General features: G+C 45.7%; 1 protein-coding gene across 5 annotated transcripts in view; it reads right to left on the bottom strand.

Moving 5' to 3' along the window:
• Positions 1-3856, bottom strand: part of AMPD3 (adenosine monophosphate deaminase 3) — a 58011-nt gene extending 54155 nt beyond the window's left edge. The window contains exons 1-2 of one of the 5 annotated variants that reach the window (XM_032240723.1): positions 3783-3856; positions 3516-3661 (exon numbers count right to left, since the gene is read on the bottom strand). In XM_032240723.1, the coding sequence (XP_032096614.1) occupies positions 3516-3528 (13 nt within the window). In that variant the 5' untranslated portion in view covers positions 3529-3661; positions 3783-3856. Of the gene's footprint in view, positions 1-1221; positions 2490-2538; positions 2914-3149; positions 3257-3515; positions 3662-3782 lie in introns of those variants that run through there. The other 4 variants (XM_032240724.1, XM_032240719.1, XM_032240726.1 and 1 more) reach the window with 4 other exon arrangements.
• Between the last annotated feature and the right edge of the window lie 8204 nt (positions 3857-12060).

The following is a 12060-nucleotide window of genomic DNA, read 5'->3' as shown; positions in this document are numbered from 1 at the left end:
ATAAACAGTGCAATCAGCAGTCTACAAGCAACCTAGAGGGAGAGTAATACTTATTCATAAATAATTAAATGAACTTACAGCACGAGAAAAAAATCCAAGCCCTTAGTACTATTATTCCAGAAGGAAGAGGGGCAAATGATTTTTTTCTGCTAGTGTTTTGAGGAAGGGGGAGGTAGAGTAGGGACTGCAATGGGAGGATTCCAGCCCAAGGATTTAAGTCCAACACATTCAGAGAATTTTATTCTGCACCTTTAATCAGATCCCAGCTAGCCTTAGTCTAAATAAGCATTTTTCAAAGTGCAGTCTGCAGAACATGAAAGGTCAGAAGGCTTGGAAAACACTGCATCCTATAGTCCCTTATGAGTATTCATGCACAATTTCTACCAGCAGATTCAACACCTGAGAAGTCCTGTAGTGAAGAAAGCTGCTTAACTTTGTTTAACCCAACACACTTATTTGACCAGCCTAGAACTGCTGTCATAGGAAAAACACACCTATTAATATCTCATGGCATGGGCTTTGGGAAACACCTTCCACTTTGAGTCTTCATTTTCCAACTTAGAGACAGCTGCTTTCCTGGAGCCCAGCTACACATGTGAGACTCATTGCATCAGGTCCAGACAGAAACCAGTAGCAACTCCACTAAGAAGTCACAGGTTGTAACAATGACCAAGTTGCATGACCTTAGGCAACTTAAATAAATTTTCTGTGGCTCAGTTTTATTCCCTATGAAATGAGGATAATAAAAAGCCAATCTCAAAGTTGCCATGACAACAAGCATACATAAAGTGTTTAGAATGATACCTGGCACAGAATATGTGCTTTATAAGTATGATCTGCCAACATCATTGTTATCATCACTATGATATCAGATCCGAGAGAGTACAACTGGGAAAATGAAAACGAAATTTCATCCAGACACTGAATCCTTTTATTCAGCCTTATTTATTGAGCACCATCATGTGCCTGGCACTCTTTCAAGTTTTTTTATCTGGGTGCAGGAAGAAGGAAAATATATTTAAATGTGAAGCCAGATCAGAAGGAGGAACATCCTTCTCCCCTACGAATGGTACTTGTCAGTGACTATGCGCAGCCAGGGCTCCAGCCATGAGCTCAGCCTCCCATGCCCCAGTCAGTTCCTTACAAATCAAAAGCCTAAAGCAATTGTCTGTTGTCCTAGATACGCAACCAGAATACAGAAGAACTAAGAGATGATTATACCTGGTGGAAGAATCATGGAGGCCAATGAGCAGATTTAGAGGAGAAAGGGTATCTCCCTGTTAATCCGAAGGCTACATGTTGTCTGCCCATGACATTGTCAAGAGCTGAGATTGATTTTGAGACCATTTGAAGAGTGGTCCAGCTAGTGTAAGGGAGAAAAAACAAGCCTCATCTCTTAAAGAACTTCTTGACCCAGCTGAGAGCTAGGAGAACCTTAGAAGACTCAGGCTGAGCTAAGGATGGAGCTGAGATGTCAGAGTCTCCCAGCAACCACCCATGCAGGTGTCATTATTCCTACAGAGGGAAGCCCCATACCATCATCTTCAGAGCAAGCCAGGCCCCATGGAGCTGCAGCCAGGCCAGGCCAACTACTCCAGACCTGCTGTCAACACTTCCAGAGGTGCGAAGTGACAGAGGCTTTGTCTGCCTGGCTCAATGGCTCCACTAACACTCCGCATTGATGCTGCACAGCCAGGCAAAGAATTTCTCCTTTGCGGGTTCCAGCTGCAGGTTCCAGCTGCAGGCAGCTTTTCCATGAAGATGGCCAAATGTTGGTCACCACATCCAGAAGGAAAGCCAACAAGTGCTCAAGACCATGCTAAAATCCCTCCTTGTGCTGCCTGCTTTCTTTCACCCAGCTCCTTTGCTAATGTGTCGCCATCAAGCTTTCAGCCACATACAGTTTGGGGAAATGATACTCTAGTTAGCAAGCCTCTCCTACTCCAAGGCCTCTCAAAACTCTCCCCAGGGACCTCTGCCAACCTAGACCAGCCATTAGCAGCTCTGCTGGCAAAGCAGCTACCAGAAGATCAAGGGCAGAAAGGAGACTGCCGGAGCCCAAGGCTGTACACCTCCCTTGCCGGGAGAGAGCCAAAGAGGTAAGGATGAAGAACTTAAAGTACCTCATCACCCTATCATCCAGTCCATCCATCCCCAGCCTCCAGGTAGAAGTCCACCTCCGCTGCTCACATTTGGCCAGTCCTCAAGCACCTAGAAACTTGCCCAGGCGCTTAAGGGGCAGAAAGTCCCAGGTCCCTTCATTTCTCGAAACCTTGCGATTCCATTCTAGGCCGCCAGGGAATTGGGATGCTGCCGGCTCACCTGAGGCCGCTGGAGCCCGGGCCACCGCAGGGGCAGGGGCAGGGACAGGAGACTGGGCAAGGGACGAGCCCGGGGTTGGCGCCAAGGCCTCTGCGAGCAGGGAAGCCGGGAGGCGAGAGCCACGGTTCAGACCCCAGGGCGCTGCTGATTCCCGCCTGGGCCGCAGGGTCCGCAGGGCTAGCCCAAGGTCAGCAGCGCAGCCTCGCGCGCACTCACCGGGTTCGGAGGACAGGGCCATGCCGCGGTCCGAAGGGGGCGCCCCGGCCGCAGGGCTGGAGCAAAGGTGACGCGCTGGGCAGGGCGGAGAGGGGCTGCCGGACACTGAGACCAGCCAGGGCCGGGGCTGGGCCTGGCCGCGACCCGCAGCAGGCGCGGGGGCCGGGCGTTCCGAGGGCGCAGCGCTGCGGAGCCCCGACCCGGTGGGCCCCGCGGGGGGTGTGGGGGGCTGCTCCGCAGCGAGGAAGCCGGCCAGCCGCGCGCAGCCCCCGTCGGTGCCCTACCTGGGCGCGGAGCGGAGACAGCCGAGGGGCGCGGGCCTGCCAGCAGCTACCTGAAGCGCCCAGGCCGCGCGGCCAACGCGAAACTTGAGAGCAGCAGGGGCGCGGCTGCCGCCAGGGCCCTTGGCCGGAAGCGCTCGCCGCCGCCTGGGCTCCGCGGGCCCCGCGCCGCAGCCCGGGGCAGATGCCAGCCGGGCTCCCCGGACCTCAACTGCGCTGGCCCCGCCGGCTCCCACACAGCCACCCGGGCTGGCCCGACGTCCTCCCCTCCCCGCAGAACTTTTCCCGGGACGAGACTCTGGGGGTCTCAGCCCCGCACAAGTGACTTACCTCCTGTAGCTGCAGCAGCCCGCAAGCATCGGTTTTCTTCCAGGCGTCCTTCTGGTCACTTGGATCCCTAAACACACACACACACACACACACACACACACACCCCACACACACGCTCCCTCTCCAACCATCCGCTCTTCCAGGCGTCCTTCTGGTCACTTGGATCACCTACACACACACACACACACACACACACACACACACACACACACTGCACACACGCACACACAATACACGCACACACCACCACACGCACACGCTCCCTCTCCAACCCCCTCCGCGCTCTGCCTTCACCCGCCCCTCAAAGTCCCGAATGACCTCCTAGTTGCCAAAGCCACCGGGTGCTGGGCAGCCTCCCTCGCTCACCTCTTCCCAGCATCTGAGCCTGCTGACCACGTCTTCCTTCCTGGAATGCTTGGAGTGCACAGTTTCCAGAGTTGGCACCCGCGGCCCCCACCTCCGAATTTTTCGCATACTTGGGTACCTACAGCTTATCAGCCTCTGTGGCCTGGCTGATAAGGCCACAGAGGCTGATAAATTGTTTAAATCATTTAAACAATGATTTAAATAAATCTTAGTTTAATACTTTATGAGACCAGAAAGTGTTCTTGTAAGTTCAGTTAATGTCAGTACTTGATCTCTGTGGTCCCACCCCAGGGTCCCACCGTGCCAGCCCCATCTCCCACTCTGAGGCCCACTCTGGGCATCTCAGCCACTCCCATGGTTTTAACAACCTCCTGCCTGATGATGACTCTTGAACTTCACCTCCAGCCCCAGAAGGCCCAGGGCTGCTGAAAATGGGAATCTAACTGCCTAGGGAACATCTCTAGAGCTTCCTAGAAGCTGTCCAGCCCAAACTCCTCATTGCTTCCCGGGAAAACACCAGAATCTGCTTCTGTGTTTCCAGTCTTATTGAATGATACCACCCGCACCCATATGCAGGCCACAGATGGGGGACCATTCTTGACTCTCTCACCAAGTAAGTCACCAAGCTGGGAGAGGACATTTCATTAATGAGCACCCACTGTGTGTCCTCACTGTGTCAACCACATTCACAGAGTTGTCTCATGTAACCAAGTTTTATCCCTTCTACCCCATAGTCTGATACTTACAATTCATGTATCTATAAGCGTAATGCATGTGAGACTGCATTAATGAGTTATATATTATAAAGAACACAAAAAATTAGAGGATGTGGTCAAGATGAAAGAATAATTTTAAATGGCTTCATTTTTATGACTGGTACAATATTCCTTTTTCCTTTCACTTTAAAGTTATTAGCAATAATCTGTTTAGTGAGAGCAACATGATTAACAATGATTTAAATAAATCTTAGTTTAATACTTTATGAGACCAGAAAGTGTACTTGTAATTTCAGTTAATGTCAGTACTTGATCCTACTGGCTATTCTTATTGAAAGAAAGAAAGAAAAGAGAAAAGGATACCTCACAAAGATTAAATAGACCTGAATAGAACTATATCTTTGTACTAATTAAATCATAATTCTTACTGTTTAGATTTGATCTACCAATTTTGCAAATGTGAAAACTCTTCTTTGTCCATGAAACAACATTCTCAATGTTTTCCTCAGCTGTTCTTGCAAATCATTTTAACAAATGGAACTTTTAAAACACTTGAAACTCTACATTTGGAATATTGTAAAATGTATTTAGAAGTATGCTACATTTTGCAGATTGTTCCTATTAGTGTATATGTGACACTGGCATGCTTTGTTTTGGCATTAAAATCACATGATAATGGAAACAGTTCCAAACGTCAATTTTCAAAATGCTTTCCCCATAGCACAATTCTTCTAAACCACATTTGTTATGTCAGTTCGTTACTGAAATATCACCTTTACCCAAAAAGACACTTGTGTGTGTGTGTGTGTGTGTGTGTGTGTGTTTGTGTTTCTTTCTGCTATGTAGCACACTTGTGACAATCGCAGGCCAGCACATCAGAGGTCAGCAATTTGGAGCCCTTGTTCTTTGTTAAAGAAACTCATCTTTAAATTCACAACATTCAAGTTGTTTGCCTTGGGATGATCAGTAAATCTTTGAATCATAAAAAAGATGTTTAGTTTCATTCCACATCTCAATACAAAGTGCTATAAAGATTCTACTATATTTAAAATTTTTAATTAACTATATTATTGACATCCTATAGTATTTTGTGCTCTTCTTCCTTCAACTTCCTGTTGTAGTTTGTAAATGAATAATGTGATTGCTGAATTTCACATGTAGTCCCTATGGACCAGAACACCGACCACCCCCAGTTTCGGAGGAGAGATTGATGGTGCTGCTGCTGCTTGGAGTGAGGTGAGGGTGGCAGTGGGGATGAGAGGTGGAGGGGGTGAGGGGTGGGAAGGTGGCTGTTTAGGCAGAAGACTTGTCAGGTGGTATTCATGTTGAACTAAGGCAATGGAAGGGTTATATTAAATCAGTCTTCAGAAAGTAGAATGTGTAGAATGATCCATTGAAATGTGAAAGAAAAAAGCTTTTATTTCTACTTATTTTTTAGTCTAAAAACAAAGAAATTAACATTCTCCAATGTTAATGATATGGAACCCTTACTCAATTCATGCATCAGGTGTCCATGTCATGTGTCATATGAGAAGTATAGTCAGGGACAAGAGGAGGTTCTGCAACAAGGGGGACAATGAAGGGAACCATGGCACCCTTGGTTTCAAAGTGTATTACTAGGCCTTAATGAACTATTTGTATCCTGGGAAATAGACGGACAAATTATGTTATCTGGTTTTCACTAAACTCTTCTCATAAAAGAGACAAGGGGTAGAAGAAAACATTTACATGTCTTGCTGAGTTTATGGCATTTACATGTTTTGCTGGTCATACAAAACACGAACCACCCCGCCCCGTTTTGTATTCCAGAGAGGGCAGCCACTCCCTCAGTGGTTTACTTTTACCCATAAAAATCACAGCATGTTTTGCTAAATAAGTTGTTCTCTGATGAGAACATATCTATCTTTCCTTTAGTAAGTCGCAAAAAGTATTTCTTTGTGAATGTCATTATCAAAACGCATAGCAAAGACTCAAGGTGAAATGTGTTAGCAACTTGCATCCAACCATATAGCCAACCTGCACAACACACCAGGTGTGCTAAAACCTATTCTTTAAAGTCTGTGTGTCTTCCAACAGAATACATTTTTATGTGTTGCCATCTTCTCTCTGTATTAACTCAGTCACTTTAACCATGGCAAATAGAACAGCTGTTTTTTCTAATGATATTAACTGATATTTTGTCTTGTACTATTAAGTAAGAAGCATCAAAAGAGATTTCTGAGCATTTAGCATCTAGCAATACACTTTGAAAGCAACTAGGCTGGGGAGGGTGGCATGGTCTCCTTCTCGGTCCCCCATGTTGTAGAACTCTCTTCACTGACTATGCCTTCAATATGATGCATGACACAGACACCCGATGCATGAGTTGAGTAAGGGTAAAATGTATGATAGCAAACATTGGTGAAAGTTTTTATTTTTATTTTTAGACTAAAAAAAGTAACAATAAAAGTTCTAATTTTTCTTTCACATTTCAAAGGATTATTTTACACCTCCATTGAAGACCACTGATTTAATCTAACCCTTCCATTGCCTCAGTTCAACATGAATACCACCTACCTAGTCTTCTGCCAATACAACCACCTCCCCCACCGCTTACTCCCTCCACCTCTCACCCCCACTGTCACCCTCACCCCACCCCACCCCAAGCAGCAGCAGTACCAGCAGTCTCTCCTCCAGCTTCAGCAACCAGGGACAGATATCCTGTGCCATTGTCTTCTGCCCTCCAATCGGCCCGATGCTCCACTCATTCAGACCTTTGAACACCTAGAAAAGCACTTGGACCAGGGATTCAGGTTACTTCCAACAATACTCTGACTCCTAATGCACTGAGGGATGGGGTTATTCAAGCATTTTTGGAAGCCAATATCCGTTTGGGGTCTCTGTCCCCATGCCTTGACTCAGGATCCCCTCTGAATAATGGTTGCGCATATATACAAGATGGGCATGGCAGCCTCCGAAAACCCAGTTTCTCTAACCTCTTTTATAGTCTCCTCTGCCACAGAGGCCCAAATATCCCCCCAGGAGGCAATAGGAGAAGGACTCTGCTTCTGAGGGTGTTTTAGCAAAGCCTCATCAGATACAGCCAGTTTTCAAACCAAAGTGCCCTGGGGCCTTCTTCTAATTGAGTGGACAGAAATCATGGCATATGGCCTGACAGTAGGACAGAAATAGGTACATCAAAAGTACACAATGGCCAAAAGAAGAATAACCAGGGATATTTTCAGGGCTCCACACATGGAAGGGCATTGCAGCCTACCCTGATGCTATGGCATAACGGGAGTACAAGCCTTCCCCATACCTCTTCACTCCAGTTTGAGCCTAATTCCTTCCCCAGGATTTTAACTCCGTTCAGTCTTTCAGACCTAAGCAAGCTGGAGTCTGACAATTGGCATAGCAGTCTCCTTACTGTTAAAATCTGGTTCCTTTGTTCTGAAATGGGTTTGTAGAAGGGAGAGAACCAAATCTGAGCACTTTGAAAATTAGCGTGAGTGACAGCTGAGCCTCGTCACAAAGGGCATGCACTCAGGATTACGGCAGGAAGTGGGGAGGGGGATGTCCTAGGCACCAGGTCAGGAGACAACCAGAAGAGGGCTCAGGAGTAGGATTGAGCTGAGTCTCTTTTGGGGGACTTTGGGTCCTTGAGCTTAGAGTCCCTCACTTGTCACTGGACTGGACTGAAGGAGAGTCATGAGTGGGGATCTGAGCCTTGGGACCTACCACATGTGACCACAAAACCCTCTCTCCATTATCTAAGTGTATGGCAGGGGGCTGGTGCTCCCCAGGGCATGGCTGTCTGCTGATAGGGACATGGTTTCTGAATCAAACTGAAGTCTAGATGTTAGCCGTCTTTTACTCCATCTAAGAATGATCTGTTGTCTCTACCTTCCTTCCAGGACTCTGCACAAGATCATCCTTGGCTATACAAGTAGAGTTTATTGCTCCAGGTCACCACTATCTTGTTTCCATGTGTGTGCATCTTTCATAGTCTCCAAAATGCTGCCAGCAGCCTAAACATTACATTATTCTGGTGAGAATCTGCAGCTGAACATCCTTAGATGAGAGTCACAGCTTCAAATAGAATTTCCCAAATCATCTGCCCTCAATCTGCTTCTACGCTTTTGCCTTATCATCTGAAACTCAGACTTCAAATTCTAGCCTGACCATAGCCCTCTAAAAATTTTGGAAGCAGGGAGAGGGAAGTGGGTAGAATAGAACTCAGGTGAGGCTATGAGCAGTGTCCCCCATTGCTGTCCACCTGCTCACCATACGCACACACACATTCCCCTTAGGCCATACTCTTTCCCAAGAGTCCTCCCTGGCTATAGCTTCTAGTGTTCCTAGTCTCGAGCTACCTTCTTCCCTGGGCCTTGTTCAGAACCGCTCACCCAACCATTCAATGGGCAATAGGGTCAAAAGCTGAATCTGGAGTGAGAGTTTGTAGCCTTCCTGTCCCACAGTGCCACATACTTAACTTAAAAAATGTATAACTTGTATTATATATAAATTTACTACAGTAAAAAATTATCAAAAGAACAAAAAAATTAAAAACTGAATTTTTTTAGAAACTGTTATTTCATAACTCTGCTACTTCTTTGCAACATTAAGTATGTTGCTTTCCAGTTGAATGTCAGACTCCAGGAGCTGGCCACCATCAGCCTTCGACAGTACCATCAGCACTCAGTACATCCATAGCTCTGTGCATTCTACCAGGGACATCTGTAGGAAGGAGTTGCTTAAATATACCAGAGAAAAGCATGGGGATTTTTCAGGTTCCTGAATTCCTGTTATTTAAAAAGGAGCCTATCTATGACATCATTGAGGCTATAACATCTCTGGGTCAGGAAAGAGGACTTTACTTAAGAATTTAATTTGGTAGAAGCCTAAACCTCACCATTACACATGGTGTAATGGTTAAAATGTCAACTTTTATGTTATATATATTTTTACTACAGTAAAAAATTATCAAAAGAACAAAAAAATTAAAAATTGAATTTTTTTTAGAAACTGTTATTTCAGAACTACACTATTTCTTTGCAACATTAAGTATGAACAGGACAGAGTACATGGTTCTCTATCCACCATCCCGTGCCCCCAAGCCTTTAGGCAAAGAGGTTTAGAGGCGTCCTGGGGGTGCACAGAAGAAAGAGTCGTGTTCCACACTGGCGGGCTCAGAAGAGGAAAGGAGCACAGCAGCCAGAGAAAGAACATAAGCACCAAACAAGGACTGAGGCCCCAAAGTCAGAATGAGGTCTCTGACACAGAAGCTCCAGCCAGGTCCTCAGAAATCTTGAGAAGAACACAAGCCCCAAACAGCTCAGGGTGAGCAATCGTTTCCATAGCTCCCAATTCATCCAAAGGATGAATCTTTAAGAAAGAGAAATAAATCAGTTAGAAGTCATCAGTATCTATCACTGATAGAAAGAGAAATCAGATAGAAGTCATCGGTATCTATCACTATCTGTCAACTGCTCCCTAAAGTTAAGCTCCAGTCACTGGCCCATCTCCACATTTCATGTCACCACCGCATTCCAGACTGTTCCCACTGGAGTCAGATCACTACCAGTCACCTATGGCAAAGTTCAGATCCTTATCTAAATGAACATGGTGAAAGCTTATGATGCACCAATAATTTAGTATTCACGAATACATTCACAGGAATTAAGTTCAGCTGATGGTAACAGAGACCCACAGTAATACTGGCCTAAACAAGAGAAAAGTTTCTTTCCCACTTTCTTTCCCTAAATAGGGAACATTACAGGCTGTTCCACAAAACCCGCACACTTCTTCCAGCCACCACTCTACCATCCCTCAAGTGTGGCCCTCATCCTTGGTGGGGCGGGAGGTGGCAGGGGGATAGGAATGAGCTCTTCCTTTGTTAAGAAAGAGGCGGTGGCTAGAGCTTCCATCATTACACCCATGTTTCATGGAGCAGAAAGGAGGAAGTGATGAAGAATAAAAGGCAGAGGGCACATGCCAAAGTCCTTTTAATGAAGCCACCATATCACACCTCCCATTGGCCTTACGGAGCCAAGATGCTCAGAAATCTTGAGATTGTTACTTTAACAATCTCAAGAAATCATCAAGAAATCTTGATGTTGTTACTCTAACATCACTGACCAGTGACATCAGTATTTTTTGTGTCTCACATATAACTTTACCAGGGCATAGTCTTCCTTTCCAAATATAACTGCCACTGATTTTCATGGTTAACTTGAGTATACCAGACCTAGAAGCTTGCATCAAATAAAGCAGATAAAGATATCAACACAGCACAGTTAGGTATCCTCATAACCTCAGAATTTTTCCAAGTTGGTCCCATGCACCATGATATTTGCATAGTCGTGGCAGCCACTGCAAGGTCCAAAGACCTATGAGTTAGGCAAAAACCTTTTGGCAGTTTCAGGGAGAGCAAAGAGAAGTATGTCTTTCCTGCTCTAAAGGTGAGATTTGATTTGATTAAAGTTTTCACCACCCTTCCTCATAAAGTCCTGACATCAGTAGGATTCCCTCCTGATAATGTTATGTCAGATAAAGGTCTTTACCCAGAGAAATGGAGACAACACAGGCCTGAGGTTACCAGGATCATATTAATATATTATGTGTCACCTTCTCTAATTTGGGAAGCTAGTCCAACTTGACATGGTTTAAAAGTTCTTCATGCAGTCATCCATGAAATATCTATTGAGCATCTAGCAGGTGTCAGCCACCGGGTCCTAGAGCAACAATGGTGAGCAGAGCACTGTTTTTGTCTTCATGGAGGTCATTAGCTAGTGGATGACACAGGACATTAATCAAATGACTTCAAACTGTGATAGAGCTGTGAAGAAAAAATACAAGGCCCATACCAGCGCATAACAGGAAAACTCAACCTTCTTCAGGATATGATGAAGGAGAAGACACTGGGAAGGGAATGGCATGGGCAAAGGCCCTGGGAGAATTTAGGGGAATAATACCTGAGTCATTTCTTCCCCTACTTTACTTCTATCACATACTTGTGATTGGCCATTCTGTTAAGTTTACACATTAAAGCTTGGTTTTCAATGTGTATAAATTCTGGCCATCTGGGAAGTACCAGATGGCCTGGGTAAGTAAAACCAGATTTAGTGCTCCAGGGTGGTACTGTTTTTACATTAACTTTTCCAAATCTTGTCACTTTTCCAGCATTTATTAAATATATAACAAACCTGTTTTAAGATTCCTCAGGCCCAGGCTCTTGTGTTTTCTCAACATTTCCAGCTGTGTATCTCAGGCATTCCTTCCACGTGAGCATATTCTGAACATCAGGGGGGAAGAAAGTCCTTCTCCCCACAGCTACTCTGAAAGCACCTTCCTTCCTTCCATCAAAATTATAGAGGTGCCCACTCATGCCACTCACTATGCAGGCACTCTAATGCCAGGTACCACCCATTCCCCCCTACTCCTTCTTCAGTGGACTCTAACTTTAATCCTTCTCCTCTTCCAGGGTCTGACCTTCTATTCAGCTCCTCTCCACAGAGCAAGAGGAATAGGTCTGGGTGATGAACATGGCCCTGGACTGAGGTCTGACTGCAGCCTTCCTGTCCTCTAATACCAGCACCCCATTCCTGCCTCAGATCAGATCTGTCTAATCTCTACTCATTCTAATGAGTTAGGCTGGAATGTATTATTAAATTTCTACCAGGGATCTCTGAAGCACATCAGTGAAGTCACAATCTATATCCATAGTTTTATGTGATGCAAGGGGTCCACCATTTAAACCCCAGTCCCCATCTTTTATCTCCAGAGCTGGTTACTGAGAGCCAGAGTTCCAGAGGGTCCCTCTGGAGCCATCAACAGAATGGCTTCTGCCT

Source organism: Sapajus apella, unplaced genomic scaffold (genome assembly GCF_009761245.1).
Source record: "Sapajus apella isolate SASKATOON/1434 unplaced genomic scaffold, GSC_monkey_1.0 scaffold47, whole genome shotgun sequence".
Lineage (NCBI taxonomy): Eukaryota > Metazoa > Chordata > Mammalia > Primates > Cebidae > Sapajus > Sapajus apella.
This window is presented reverse-complemented; position numbering and strand designations above follow the sequence as displayed.